The 15806-nt window shown below is 36.9% G+C and overlaps 1 protein-coding gene across 1 annotated transcript in view; it reads right to left on the reverse strand.

Annotated features, from left to right (window-relative positions):
* Positions 1–15806, reverse strand: part of IPP (intracisternal A particle-promoted polypeptide) — a 48314-nt gene that overhangs the window by 28804 nt on the left and 3704 nt on the right. Inside the window, exons 3-4 of the mRNA XM_075997830.1 lie at positions 10198–10629; positions 1633–1788 (exon numbers count right to left, since the gene is read on the reverse strand). Coding sequence (XP_075853945.1) covers positions 1633–1788; positions 10198–10629 — 588 coding nt within the window. The remainder of the gene's footprint in view (positions 1–1632; positions 1789–10197; positions 10630–15806) is intronic.

Raw genomic sequence — 15806 nt, forward strand, 5'->3', positions numbered from 1 at the left:
TAAATGCTTAAGAGCTTACTATATGTATATATATAAGAATAATATGTATTATTCTTAAATGTGCCAATTCCTGAAAGATTATGGCTTAAATGCAACAGGAAGGTTAACCACCTGGTCTTGGTCATAATAGAATGTCTTGTCAAAAAAAATATAAATGTAAAAAATATATTAAAAAAATAATAAAAAAATAGGCCGGGCGCGGTGGCTCACGCCTATAATCCTAGCTCTCTGGGAGGCTGAGACGGGCGGATTGCTCAAGGTCAGGAGTTCGAAACCAGCCTGAGCAAGAGCGAGACCTCGTCTCTACTATAAATAGAAAGAAATTAATTGGCCAACTAATATATATAGAAAAAATTAGCCGGGCATGGTGGTGCATGCCTGTAGTCCCAGCTACTCGGGAGGCTGAGGCAGGAGGATCGCTTGAGCCCAGGAGTGTGAGGTTGCTGTGAGCTAGGCTGACGCCATGGCACTCACTCTAGCCTGGGCAACAAGTGAGACTCTGTCTCAAAAAAATAAAATAAAATAAAATAAAATAAAATAAAATAAAATAAAATAAAATAAAATAAAAATAAAAAAATAAAAATAGTGTATGGAAATCCTTATTTCCTTTATTTTGACTATATATCCAATTAGCAAAAAAAAGTTAGCATGTACCCAAAAGCTGTATATTTAAATATTATACATATAATTACATGTAAATTATAAAGTATATCTTATGTAAAACTATATTATGGACCTGGCGCAGTGGCTCACGCCTATAATCCTAGCACTCTGGGAGGCCAAGGCAGGCGGATCACTCAAGTTCAGGAGTTCGAGACTAGCCTGAGCAAGAGCGAGACCCCGTCTCTACTAAAAAAATAGAAAGAAATTAATTGGCCAACCTATATATATAGAAAAAATTAGCTGGGCATGGTGGCACATGCCTATAGTCCCAGCTATTTGGGAGGCTGAGGCAGGAGGATCACTTGAGCACTTGAGCCCAGGAGTTTAAGGTTGCTATGAGTTAGGCTGACGCCACGGCACTCTAGCCTAGGCAACAGAGTGAGACTCTGTCTCAAAAAAAAAAAAAAAAAATTAAATAAATAAATAAATAAAACTATATTATTTATATGGATCTGGATAATCATTCACTCTATTTTAAATATTGATAAAGTTTAATGCTTTTTAAAATAAAAATGGAAAGTTTTAATATATTCCTCTTATATTCGTATAGATCATCCTGTACAACTACACTTTGGAGATCAGTGGTTCCTGTCATCTCTAATGACTATCTAAGACACTGTGAATAGTTCAAAAACTTGAGATTTATTTTCCTTATTTCTCAAAGAATTCACATTTTTAACTTTTAAAGCAGTGTTTTAGTTAGTTATTTGATGATAACTGTGTAATCAAAGAACCCAAAGATTTAGATCACAGCATAACACATGTCAAATGAGTGGCTATTTATTTTTAGATGTGTTCACTGTTAATATATAAATGCAATTTATAAATCTGTAGCTTGTATGTAAAATTAAATATGCCTCTTTGACACACCTGCATATTCTGACATGTATAGTAATAATAACAAAATATTAAAAGGCTTTGGTCCTGAAAATAAAAATAATCTCTAATACTTTTTTTAAAGGCTCTCACCTACTGCATATAGGTACTTTCTTGCTTTCTTCCGAGGTCGAACTTTAGATGTCTGCAGGAAACTACAAAACTTGTTCTCTTTGGGAGATTTGCATATTTCACAGTACTCTTTCAAAAGTGTTTGCAATGCAACACGAAGATTAAAATCAGATATTCCTAAAGCAATGTTTAAAAAGACAATGTTTTAAACAACTTTTAAATAATACTGAAAAAACATCTATAAAGATAAGACACATTTAACAATCAAGAAATAATAACTCATCAATAAACAATGATATTTATTTCCTATAACACCAAATATTATTTTTCTCATTGCTACTAAACAATACACTTTCCTTAAATCTATCAAAGATTTTTATTTATTTACTTTTTTTGAGATAGGCTCTCACTCAGTGGCCCAGGCTAGAGTGCAGTGATGAGATCACAGCTGCAGCCTCGACCTCCTGGGCTTAAGTGATCCTCCTGCCTCAGCCTCTCAAGTAGCTAGGACTACGGGTGCGCACTACCACACTGAGCTGATTTTATATTATTTTATTTTTTGTAGAAATGGGGGACACACTATGTTGCCCAGGCTGGTCTTGAACTGTTGGCCTCAAGCAATCCTCCTGTCTCAGCCTCCCAAAGTTCTGGGATTAAAGGTGTCAGCCATAGAGCCTGGTCCATAGATTGTTTTTAAAAATGTACTTCACAATATCCAATTTGAAAACATACGTATATGAATTTCTAAATAAAGATGGCAAAGTGGAACAAGATCAAAATTACCTAATAAGATTTAACCAAAAAGTGGATTGTGACTATACCAAAAGACTTGGGGGAGGAGAATGGAGGGAAAATGCACACAAGCTAAATCTTTATCTACGATACCAGGAAGTCAATAGAGAAGTCTAAGATTGAAAAATTAACAAATTTTAGAGTAGAGGCAAATTATTTAGAAGTATGAGGTTAAATTCCCAAAGAAACAGCTAAAAGCGTTGAAAATAATAGCCTCCTGGGAGCACACTGAGGAGTAAGGCAGACATTGTAAGGAGGGTGGGACAGAAATTATGACTTTTCCTTAATGAATTTTTAACAACCACTTGATTTTTAAAATGATGCCAGTGGATATTTCATAAAAATTAAAAACAAACGCCAAAAATGTTATGAGAACCTATAGCTCAATAGAAACATTAAAATGATAGTAAATTTAATTCAAAAAAAATTATCTAACAAAATAAAAGAACTAAAATAGCCAAAAATTCTATGCTTACAACTTAATAACAAAAAGGATATAAAATTATGTCATTAACTTTAAAAAATGATAGACAGAAAAGAAGAAACAAAAAATTATGGTAATGCAGATCATCTTCTAAAAGGATGTTGAGTGTGATGGAAGAAGTTGTCCCTGCTCAAGAGTGCTTAGCTAAGGAAGTGAATTGGGGATAAAAGTCAACTGTGTTCCATTTGCCCAGCTATCAGGCCTGGCCTTCCTGAAAAGGCAGTATTTTCTTTTTTTTTTTTTTTTTTTTTTTTTTTGAGACAGAGTCTCACTTTGTTGCCCAGGCTAGAGTGAGTGCCATGGCGTCAGCCTAGCTCACAGCAACCTCAAACTCCTGGGCTCGAGTGATCCTTCTGCCTCAGCCTCCCGAGTAGCTGGGACTACAGGCATGTGCCACTATGCCCGGCTAATTTTTTATATATATATATCAGTTGGCCAATTAATTTCTTTCTGTTTATAGTAGAGACGGGGTCTCGCTCTTGCTCAGGCTGGTTTTGAACTCCTGACCTTGAGCAATCCGCCCGCCTCGGCCTCCCAAGAGCTAGGATTACAGGCGTGAGCCACCGCGCCCGGCCAAGGCAGTATTTTCTAATTTGCACAAAGGCACTATATATGCTAGCAACAGTCTTTCTCCCAACCTTGTCCCTACATCCCTAGCCTTGTCTGTATATATCTGATAAGAAGCAATATTGAAGAAAGATGGTCAACTAACAAAATCCTGAAAATTTTCACCAATAATTAATAATTTGGAGAAAGAATGAAAGGTGAAAAGCATAACTGAGAAAAGCTGAGGAACAAAACCATTAAAAGAAAGTCTTCACAGGATCATCAGTGAAGGCACAGAGGACCATCAGGGTTTGCCATCTAACAGAACACAGTACTAGCCAAAGTCCACACTAGTAGCATATATCTCTGGCTAGGTTAAATAGACCCAGGTATAAGATTAATAACAGGATCTCAACAGAGACAGATCAGAATACAAGTTCCCAGGCAAGATCTCAGCCCTAATAGATCTCTATCTCTATTCTTCCATCACTCTCATGCCTCAGGCTAGAAAGAAGTGGCAAGAACACAACACTTAGCCCTCAAAAACAAAGTAGTTATACTAAGGTAGAAACAATATGAAGGAAAATTACTTCTTATATTATCATGGCAGAGTTGCTGTGTTCTTGTTATCTCACAGGAAGATGCTAAGAAATAGCATATGTCTATTAAAGTACATCCCAGGAAAAAGAAGAGAAAGAGATCAAAGAACTCAGTCTGGAAGAAACACATCAGCCACAAACAGAAAGACTCCCCATAAGTGCTTCACACAATAGAATTGCTTAAGAATAGAAGTCCTATGAAACAAGAGCTGAAAGACAGATGAGATGCACTGCTAAAGAAACAAGGTGATTGGGCAGGTGGGAGGGGGGAGGGGCGGGTATACACATATATAATGAGTGAGATGTGCACTATCTGGGGGATGGTCATGCTGGAAACTCAGACTTGTGGGGGGAGGGGGGAAAGGGCATTTATTGAAACCTTAAAATCTGTACCCCCATAATATGCCGAAATAAAAAAAAAAAGAAATCTGAATACAGAGAGAAAAAAAAAATTGAAACAAAGTGAGAACTGAAACGACAGTATTGTAGAGTTAATAAATTAGAAACAAGAAACAATAGATATGATTGAAAATCAAAGTAATGATTTGGAAGGAAGGCTTCAGAAAATAATTTTGAATATAGAGAAAAAAATATCATAACATTAGAAGATGATAAATATGAAAGACCAAGAAGTTTTAATAAAGACTACCAAATGAAACAGTATTAAAATTATTCAGAAATGTCACACAGGAGAATTTCCCCAGAATGAAGAAAAAACTAAAGTTTCAAAAGCAGAGGATAGGCTCACATCTGTAATCCCAGCACTTTAGGAAATTGAAATGGGAGGATCACTTGAGAACAGGAGTTGGAGACCAGCCTGGGAAACATAGTGAGACATTGTCTCTACAAAAAAATTTTAAAAATTACCTGGGCATGATGGCACATGCCTGTAGTTCCAGCTACTTGGGAGGCTGAAATAGGAGGACAGCTTGAGCCCAACAGTTCAAGGTTACAGTGAGCTATGACTGGGCCACTGAACTCTAGCCTGGAAGACAAAGTGAGACACTGTCTCTAAAAAGAAAAAGAAAGAAAGAAAGAAAAAACCAACAATGAAAAGACCATGGTTAAAAAACTTGTAGACAGCAGCATCAAATCCATTTAAATACAGAACTAAAAGCACAGAGTTAGGGGAATCATGATATATTATACATATATAAACAAAGGTATAAACCTTGACAGAGAGAGAGGGTGGAAAGAAAAATAAAAATACTGATTACTTCATTTTTCTTAGCAGAAAGTTAATACTGTTTAAAACTGAAACTATGATTCCATCTTTTAATGATTTTCATCTTTTGTCCTTAATTCTATAAGAAACTTTTAGAATATATTTCTTTGGATGAAAAAAATTTCTCTGAAACCAGTTGCTATTTCAGTTTCTTCTTTTGTTAACTTTTAGTGAGAGCTAAGTAAATTTTTTATGTTATAAATAGTATATATAGAATAATTCTTTTTTTTTTAAGACAAAGTCTCACTCTGTTGCCTGGGCTAAAGTGCTGTGGCATCAGCCTAGGTCACAGCAACCTCAAACTCCTAGGCTCAAGCAATCCTTCTGCCTCAGCCTTTCAAGTAGCTGGGACTACAGGCATGCACCACCATGCTTGGTTAGTTTTTTTCTATATATTTTTAGTTGGCCAATTAATTTCTTTCTATTTTTAGTAGAGACAGGGTCTCACTCTTTTTTTTTTTTTTGAGACAGAGTCCCCCTTTGTTGTCCAGGCTAGAGTGAGTGCCATGGCGTCAGCCTAGCTCACAGCAACCTCAAACTCCTGGGCTCGAGCGATCCTTCTGCCTCAGCCTCCCGAGTAGCTGGGACTACAGGCATGCGCCACCATGCCCGGCTAATTTTTTTTTTATATATATATCAATTGGCCAATTAATTTCTTTCTATTTATAGTAGAGACGGGGTCTCGCTCTTGCTCAGGCTGGTTTTGAACTCCTGACCTTGAGCAATCCGCCCGCCTCGGCCTCCCAAGAGCTAGGATTACAGGCGTGAGCCACAGCGCCCGGCCCAGGGTCTCACTCTTGCTCAGGCTGGTCTCCAACTCCTTAGCTCAAACAATCCACTCACCTCGGCCTCCCAAAATGCTAGGATTACAGGCATGAGCCACTACGCCCGGCCAGAATAATTCTTATTCTTATAAAAAAACATTTTTCTATCCAACGATTCATCCATTCATCATATATCTTCCTATCTAGAATGATGTTTACTAAATGTTAATTAAAACTGGTTATATCTGGATGGCAGACTTTGGGTGATCTGTTGTTTTTATAATTCTGTATTACTTACTTTTTTTATAATGAGCATGTTCCATTTAAAAAAAAAAGTAATTGCCAGACGCAGTGGCTCACGCCTGTTATCTTAGCACTCTGGGAGGCTGAGCAGGGCGGATCGCTCAAGGTCAGGAGTTTGAAACCAGCCCAAGCAAGAAGGAGACCTCGTCTCTACTAAAAATAGACAGAAATTAATTGACCAACTAAATATATATATACAAAAAATTAGCCGGACATGGTGGTACATGCCTGTAGTCCCAGCTACTCGGGAGGCTGAGCAGTAGGATTGCTTGAGCCCAGGAGTTTGAGGTTGCTCTGAGCTAGGCTGACATCATGGTACTCACTCTAGCCTGGGCAACAAAGTGAGACTCTGTATCAAAAAAAAAATAAACAGGCTGGGCGCGGTGGCTCACGCCTGTAATCCTAGCACTCTGGGAGGCCGAGGCGGGCGGATTGCTCGAGGTTGGGAGTTCAAAACCATCCTGAGCGAGACTCCGTCTCTACTAAAAATAGAAAGAAATTAATTGACCAACTAAAAATATATATACAAAAAATTAGCTGGGCATGGTGGTGCATGCCTGTAGTCCCAGCTACTTGGGAGGCTGAGGCAGGAGGATCGCTTGAGCCCAGGAGTTTGAGGTTGCTGTGAGCTAGGCTGACGCCACAGCACTCACTCTAGCCAGGGCAACAAAAAGTGAGACTCTGTCTCAAAAAAAAAAAAAAAATAAAAAATAAATAAACAAATAAAAATAAAAATATCTTAATATCTAATAATATTAATGAATTATTCCAGTGGAAAGTACGAAAAAATATACTGGGGAAAAAAATCTACACATTTCACCTAACATAATCTAACCACCTTAATTAAGTATTTTGCTCCCTCTCTGAATTTTGTAGTAGAGTCTCATTATTTTTCTATATAAACTGCCCATATTTTCTCCCATATGATCAATGAAGAAAAGTTTCAAAGTTGAAAAACATTAAGATTGGCTTTTTAAAAATCCTGAATTTATTTCTCCCTTGCCCCTTATAGTTTTTTCTGCCACTGAAATACCACTAGGTGATAACTATTGGGCATGCTTAAAAAACAGTACAAGACTTGAATATTATAATTCAAAAAGAAACCTGTAGGAAAACATGTCCCAATTCTAGGGAACATTGCCTTTCTCTTAGCAGAGGAACTTTCCTTTAGCGCTCTCTATCTACAGAACTTGGAAAAGCCAACTCAACCATGAAAGCATCTGCTTTACTCCTAAATTCTCACAATTCATGCCAATTTTGTCTGGATAATTTCTATCCTTTGTTTTAACATTTAAATAGTCGATTCTCATTATTTGTAGATTCATTTTTTGTGAATACACCTACTTGCTAAAATGTATTTATAATTCCCAAAGTAATACAGTAGTCCACCCTTATTCATGGTTTTACTTTCTATGGTTTCAGTTATTCACAGTTAACAATGGTCCAAAAATATTAAATGGAAAATTCCAGAAATAATTTATAAGGTTTAAATTAGTTTTCAATAGTAGCCTAACACTATGTCATAATGCCCAAGTCATTCACCTCACTTCATCTCACCACATGGGCATTTTATCATCTCACATCATCACAAGAAGGGTAATGACAGTATAATAAGATATTTTGAGAGAGAGAAAGACCACATTCACTCAACTTTTTTATAGTATATAGCTATAATTGTTCTATTTTATTAAGTAGTTATTATTAATCTCTTACAGTACCTGATTTATAAGTTAAACTTTATCATAGGTGTGTATGTATAGGAAAAAAACATAGTATATACAAGGTTTGGTACTACCTGCAGTTTCAGGCATCCACTGAGGGTCTTGGAATGTATCCCCCATGGACAAGGGGGGATTACTCTACTTGGGATGCTTTTGTAGTCATTGATAGACACGTGCAGAGTGGCAAAAAATTTGAATCACCTTATATGTACTTTCTGGGTGAAGATGAACAGGCTTTACTATGTCTTCTTTTCAGCTCATGCTATAAACAAGTATCCTTTTTCACAGTCTATTTAGAGTCATGTTTTTTGCATTTTTGTGCTTTTTGTTGGTGATTTTGCTTTTTAAAATGACCCCCACTCATAGTGCTCAAGTGCTATCTAGTATAAGAAAGGTATGAAGTGCCTTACAGAGAAAATACCTGTGTCAGATAAAGTTTCACTCAGGGATGAGTTATAAGCACTGTTGGCTATGAGTTCAATGTTAATGAATCAACAATATATATTAAATAAGGTGTTTTTAGACAAAAGTCTACATAAAACAAGGCTATGTACTGACTGGATGACAAAAAATGTTGTGACTAGAGGCTTGCAGGAACTTAAACCTACGTTTCCCCTAGGAGCAATGGCTTAATATTTGCTAATTCAATGTTCATGGTAACTTTATAGAACATAATTATCACAAATAACAATCAATTGTAAATCAACAGAAAAACCTACAAAGTTTCATTAACACTGCTAAGAATGGAGAAAAACTAAAACTAATTTATTCACAGAATTATACCTTTAATGCTTAATAGTATACTTAATTTGTAATAAAATCATTTGTAATTCAGTTACAACCTAATGTTTTCAACACATGACAAGACTAAAAGCTTCGAATCTTGGCCGGGCGCGGTGGCTCACGCCTGTAATCCTAGCACTCTGGGAGGCCGAGGCTGGCAGATTGCTCGAGGTCAGGAGTTCGAAACCAGCCTGAGCAAGAGCAAGACCCCGTCTCTACTATAAATAGAAAGAAATTAATTGGCTAACTAATATACATAGAAAAAATTAACCAGGCATGGTGGCGCATGCCTGTAGTCCCAGCTCCTCGGGAGGCTGAGGCAGGAGGATCACTTGAGCCCAGGAGTTTGAGGTTGCTGTGAGCTAGGCTGACGCCACGGCACTCACTCTAGCCTGGGTAACAAAGCGAGACTCTGTCTCAAAAAAAATAAAAAAATAAAAGCTTCGAATCTTGAAACCAAGTCTAAAATAGTTTTTAGAAATAAATTTAAATATTACCATTTTTCTAATATAAAGATAAAAACTATTTTGTGTGGGGCGCGGTGACAACGCCATTACAAGATGGCGCCGATTTCCGGTGGCCCGCCTGTAGTAAACAAGTTCAGCGCATGCGCAGAGTAAGTCCTGGCCCGTTCTATAAGTATGCATATGAAGGATCTTAGGTTGGCCTATCAGTAATAACCCTCGCGCGCTTTTAACCTATCCCCATCACTTCCCTCCTTCCTTAGAGTATATAAGTGTGTGAGAGCTTGTGCTCAGGGTCTTCCGCATCATGCAAGTTTAAAGGGAACCCCATTAAAGCACGGTCAGAAGAACTCCTGTTGCCGCGTCTTCCTTGCTGGCGAGGCGGGCGCGACAATTTTGTACTATGATGAAAATATTTTCAAAAAGAAGTTCAGAAGCTAAAGATGATTCAAAAGGCTACTCAGAAGATTTGAATGATAGTATATCAATATCAAATTCATTTCATAATGGGAGAACTTACAGGAGTTACTGAGTTTTGTTTTTATTGTATGCATTTTCCTCAAATGTTAGGTTTTGCTGAATTTTTCTGAGTCGTAGGAGAAATCTGAAACTGAAATAATTAGTTATGATAACAACAGTGGTTATGTTAGCTCTGTCAATAATCTTATCTATAAAACTAATCTCCTTTAGTAATTAATCTCAAAAAAGGTACGTAAGAATTTGAGGAAAAAATGGGTAGAAATAACTATTGCCCACCCACAAAACACAAAAGTTGCATCTTACATTTAGTAATCATTCAATAAATGTCTGTTACTAAACCAATGAATGAAAATACTATACCACATTTCAGAGAAAAGGTCACTGGATAATTAATCAAGTAATTTGATATACAGCAAAAAAGTTACCTTCTATATACTTTAAAAGCCTCTGAGGAGGTAATAAGGGGAATCGAATTGGGTCTAGCACTTCTACCACATGTTTTCTTCTCTTTCCCAGATCTTTCAGAATCCATTGCATTGCAGCTAAGAAGACCTGGTATTCATCCTCAATGCTAAGCTCTTCACTTCGCAAAATTTTGATCAGTTGATCTTTTGTAAGTGCCAGGAACTCTTCCCCACAATGAACCTCCAAAAAATGGACATGAATGTAGTTTTCTGTGAATTCCAAAAGGTCATGGCAGGCAATTTGCTCAGAGAACTGAAAGATCCCAATGCAGTTCAGTGGATCAATTTGGCCTTTCAGAAATTCACAGCAAAGATTAACAACTTCAGTCAACTGTAGCATGTCTGCTGCAACAATCAACTCCTGGACATTATTCACACCTATGTTCACTATACCTAGGGAAGTAGGGAGACAAAATAGCCAATAAAATAAAAACAAACATTGACTTACCATATTCAAAAAGTATTATATTTGATTTCACTGATAGCTTAATGTTCACAGAGTAGATAGATACTAAGCAAAAAAGGCAACAAAGGATTTGTGGAAAGGACACAAAATTTAAATGATAATGATATGTTCTGAAGATCCAGTAACATCAATCCATGTATAATAATAAAGAAAAATAGGGCCGGGCGAGGTGACTCACGCCTGTAATCCTAATACTCTGGGAGGCCAAGGCGGGCAGATTGCTCGAGGTCAGGAGTTCGAAACCAGCCTGAGTAAGAGCGAGACCCTGTCTCTACTATAAATAGAAAAAAATTAATTGGCCAACTAATATATATAGAAAAAATTAGCCGGGCATGGTGGCACATGCCTGTAGTCCCAGCTACTTGGGAGGCTGAGGCAGAAGGATTGCTTGAGCCCAGGAGTTTGAGATTGCTGTGAGCTAGGCTGACACCATGGCACTCACTCTAGCCTGGGCAACAAAGCGAGACTCTGTCTCAAAAAAAAAGAAAAATAGAAAATAAATAATTAAAATAAAAAGAAATAAAAAATAAAAAAACAAAAGAAAAAAAGATAATGATACATAACATTCATGAAACGCAAAGAACCAGGTGCAGTATTAATTGCTTTATTTATTTATTTATCTATCTATCTATTTATTTATTTAGAGGCAAGTTCTTTCTTTCTCTTTTACCAAGGCTGGAGCGCAGTGGCACAACAATAGCTCACTGTAACTTCAAACTCATGGGCTCCAGTGATCTTTCCACCTCAACTTCCCAAATAGCTAGAATTATAGGCACATGCCACCACACCTGGCTAATTTTTAAATTTATTTTTTATTCTATTATTTGTTTTAGAGATGGGGCCTTGCTATGATGTATAGACTGGCCTCAAACTCCTGGCCTCAAATGATCTTCCTGCCTTGGCCTCCCAAAGTGCAGGGATTACAGGTGTGAGTCACCATGCCCAAGACTTAATTGATGTACACACTCATTTAACCCTCATTAAATCCCATACAGTAGGCAGTATTGTTTTTCTTATTTTCATATTAAGGAAACAGAATTAGAATCAGAAAGTTTAAGTAACTTGTCCCCAAGTCACATGATTAAGCAAGTTACAAGGTAGTTGACATCAAAGTCCATGCTTTTAATATAAGGTTATAAGCATGTAACAAACATTTATTGAGACACTGGGCAGAATAAAACAGGGTCACTATCTTAAATTATAATAAATTACAATACAATGTTAGCTTTTAATAATATTAGGAATAACCCAAAATCTATGATCTTATGAGAATCATATGAGAAGCTTAAACTATATATACTGCTCTCTTTCCCAAGGGCTTCATTTTCATAATTTACATAATGACTTTGGGAGGACATCAATTAGCCAATAATATTTAAGAGGAAGAAAAAAAAAACACTGTAATTCTCATACCTAATAAAGATAAACTCTCCATTCAATCCTTTTTTTTTTTCCACTTAATATGGCTGTATAGTTTACAAAGCACTTTCACATTTACTAAAATTTATCTCATTTAACCTTTACATGAATTATAAAGTACTACTATCAACACTTCATAAACAAGGAAAATAAGGCTCTCACAAGTTTATTTCTAATTTATAAGTTCCTAATCTGCCTTACCTAGGAAACTCTGGCAGAGACCATGTCTGTCTTGCTTATTGCTGTATCCTTGGTAATTAGCTCAAAAAAGTATTCAATAGATATTTGTTGAAAGAATGAATGATTGATTAAGGTTAAATGAAATGCCTAGCATCACACAGCTAATTAGTAATAGAACTAGATCTCAAACCCAGGTCATTTGATTCCAAGTAAAGTGCATAAAAAAATCTAAGGTGACACACAGTGGTACATGTTTGTAATCCTAGCTACTTGGGAGGCTGAGGCAGGAGCATTGTTTGAGGCTGCAGTGTGCCTGTGAATAGCCACTGTGCTCCAGCCTGGGTGATGTAGTGAGACCCTGTTTCTAAAAAAAGAAAAAGAAAAGAAACACACTGAAGACATATTAGAACATATTGTATACATGTATCAAAATATCACATGTACCCCCCCAATATGTACAGCTATATCAATTTTTAAAAAGTCAAAAAAGACACATTAGAATTGTGAATGGTTAATAAAGAATGTTGGCCCGGGCCAGGAGTAGTGGCTCACACCTGTAATCCTAGCACTCTGGGAGGCCAAGGCGGAAGGATCACTTGAGGTCAGGAGTTTAAGACCAGCTTCACCAAGATGAGACCCCATCTCTACTAAAAATAAAATTAGCTGAGCAACTAAACATAGAAAAAATTAGCCAGGCATGGTGGCACACATCTGTAGTCCCAACTACTTGGGAGGCTGAGGCAGGAGGATCTCTTGAGCCCAGGAGTTTGAAGTTGGTATGAGCTAGGCTGATGCCACAGCACTCTAGCCTGGGCAACAGAGCGAAACTCTGTCTCAAATAAATAAATAAATGAATGAATGAATGTATTGGCTGGACATAGTGGCTCACACCTGTAATCCTAGCACTCTGGGAGGCCGAGGAAAGATTGCTTGAGGTCAGGAGTTCAAGACCAGACTGAGCAAGACTGAAATTCCATCCCTACAAAAAAAAGAGAAAAATCAGCTGGGCGTTGTGGTCCCAGCTACTCCAGAGGCTGAGGCAGGAGGATTGCTTGAGCCCAGGAGTTTGAGGTTGCAGTGTGCTATGATGATGCCACTGTACGCTAGCTGGGGCAACAGAGTGAGACTCTCTCTCAAAAAATAAAAATAAAAGGAATGTATTAATTGTAATAATTAGTGTGAATGGTTAATAAAAAATAAAAAATGACAAGTCCAAAGGAGAGATAAATAGAATAACAGGTTTGCTGCTCCAACATCACAAAAAAGGATTTGAAGCAAGAATTGTTTGTGAGGAGAAAAATGGAAATGTCATTACAATGAAAATGAAGGAACATGTTTTTTGAGAACTAATTGTATCAAAGTCTATAAATTTCCCTGTCCAATAAATATCCAGTCTTCATTTTCTCCTCCTTACTAACAGAACTTCAGTTTTGTCATAGGTAGCAGCTGTTCTTTGCTAAAAATTACATTTCCTAGTCTCCCTTGCAGGTAAGTGTGAACTTTTGACTGAGTGTGGCCAGCAAGCTATGGGCAGCAGTTGTTGGGTAGGGCTACCAGAAAAGCTTTAAAAAAAGACAAATTTGAATGGTAGGCCCTTTTTCCTTTCTCCCTATCTCCTTCCACTGGCTGGAGTTCAGTGATCATGAGATTAGAAGCTATAAGCTATAGATGGTGGAGAAAATGTTGGAAAATATTGGGACAGTAATGACAATGAACCTATTAAACAAGCCTTGTAATGCCTATTTTGGATTCATTTTGGTGGAAAAATAAAGTCTTCTCTTGTTAATCCAGTTTATATTTATTTCTAGCAGCCAAATGCGAATACCAATTTTGCCTTAAATGTCAGTCCTCTACAATATTATTTCCCCCAGACGTGCTCAGTAGCTTTTATTTCTCTGGGTTTTACCTTTTTTTTTTTTTTGAGACAGAGTCTAGCTTGGTCATTGTAGCTCACTGCAACTGCAAACTCCTGGGCTCAAGTGATCCTCTTGCCTCAGCCTCATGAGTAGCTAGGACTACAGATATGAGCCACCCTGCTCAGCTAATTTTTCTATTTTTTGTAGAGACAGGGTTTTGCTCTTGCTCAAGCTGGTCTTGAACTCCTGAACTCAAGCAATCCTCCTGCCTAATCCTAGGCCTCCCAGAGTGTTAAGATTACAGGCTCAAGCCACCGTTCCTGGCTGTTTTGCCACCTTTTATTTCTTTGATATAAGTGCTCATCATTGGCCATATGGTGATGATGCCATGAACATTCTCTTTGACTAAATATCTCTTGTTGCTACTGTCAGACAACAGAGGCAGAATAGAAAACTTGTGGCATTTCTTCAGTTTTTATATAGTTCAATACTAATTCCATTGATTAATCTGTGTTAATTTATATTTTTTGAATAAAAAAGTGGGGTGTATTTATGAAGTAGTTTCATCAGCTGATACAAGTTATTTAGAACAGTGAAGTCAAGAACCTCTCTGTTAATTTGTACATAAGCTAATAGACAAAGCTGTACTGCTTTTAGTAGATAAAAAATAATCATGGTCACAGCTCCCAAATTAAAGTTATCATTATTTTCTGAAATTTTCCAAAAAGAAATATGAAACAACACAGAAAAAAGAAATAGCCTTTTGTCATTTTTCAGGCTTAAATACCATGCATTAAAAAAAAATACTTAATTGGGCCACCTAATTATCTCCCACCAAGCAGTCCCTTAATGAAATCACAGTACAGTTTCAAAACTAAACTGAATAAACATAGTCTTTGTTTTCAATTTTTTTTTTTTTTTTTGAGACAGAGTCTCGCTTTCTTGCCTAGGCTAGAGTGAGTGCCATGGCGTCAGCCTAGCTCACAGCAACCTCAAACTCCTGGGCTCAAGCAATCCTCCTGCCTCAGCCTCCCGAGTAGCTGGGACTACAGGCACGAGCCACCATGCCCGGCTGATTTTTATATTATATATATTAGTTGGCCAATTAATTTCTTTCTATTTTTATGGTAGAGACGGGGTCTCGCTCAGGCTGGTTTTGAACTCCTGACCTTGAGCAATCCGCCCGCCTCGGCCTCCCAGAGTGCTAGGATTACAGGCGTGAGCTACCGCGCCCGGCCCTGTTTTCAATTTTTTTCTAAGAGTAATATATATTCACTGTGGGGAAAAAACTTTGAGACAGAAAAATATAAAAATAAAATGAAAATAACACATTTTTCCACATCCAGACATATATCATACTCTTTAGTGTATTTCTTTCAAATCTTTTTTCTGTATTTGTTCATATAAGACTATGTATAGTTTTTGTTTGTGTACATTTTCTAATGTCATTGAAACTCTTCAAAAGCATTTTTAAAATAGAAGTTTTGACTAAAATAATAATGCTGATTATAAACATTTGGAGGGGAAACAAAAAAAAGGGAAAAATAAGAATTTTCCATATTCTATCACCTACAGATAAACACTATCAACATTCTCATCTCTCTTTCTTTCTTTCTTTCTTTTTTTTTTTTTTTTTTCTTTTTAGAGAC

This window comes from Microcebus murinus, chromosome 2, assembly GCF_040939455.1.
Source record: "Microcebus murinus isolate Inina chromosome 2, M.murinus_Inina_mat1.0, whole genome shotgun sequence".
Taxonomy (NCBI): Eukaryota; Metazoa; Chordata; class Mammalia; order Primates; family Cheirogaleidae; genus Microcebus; species Microcebus murinus.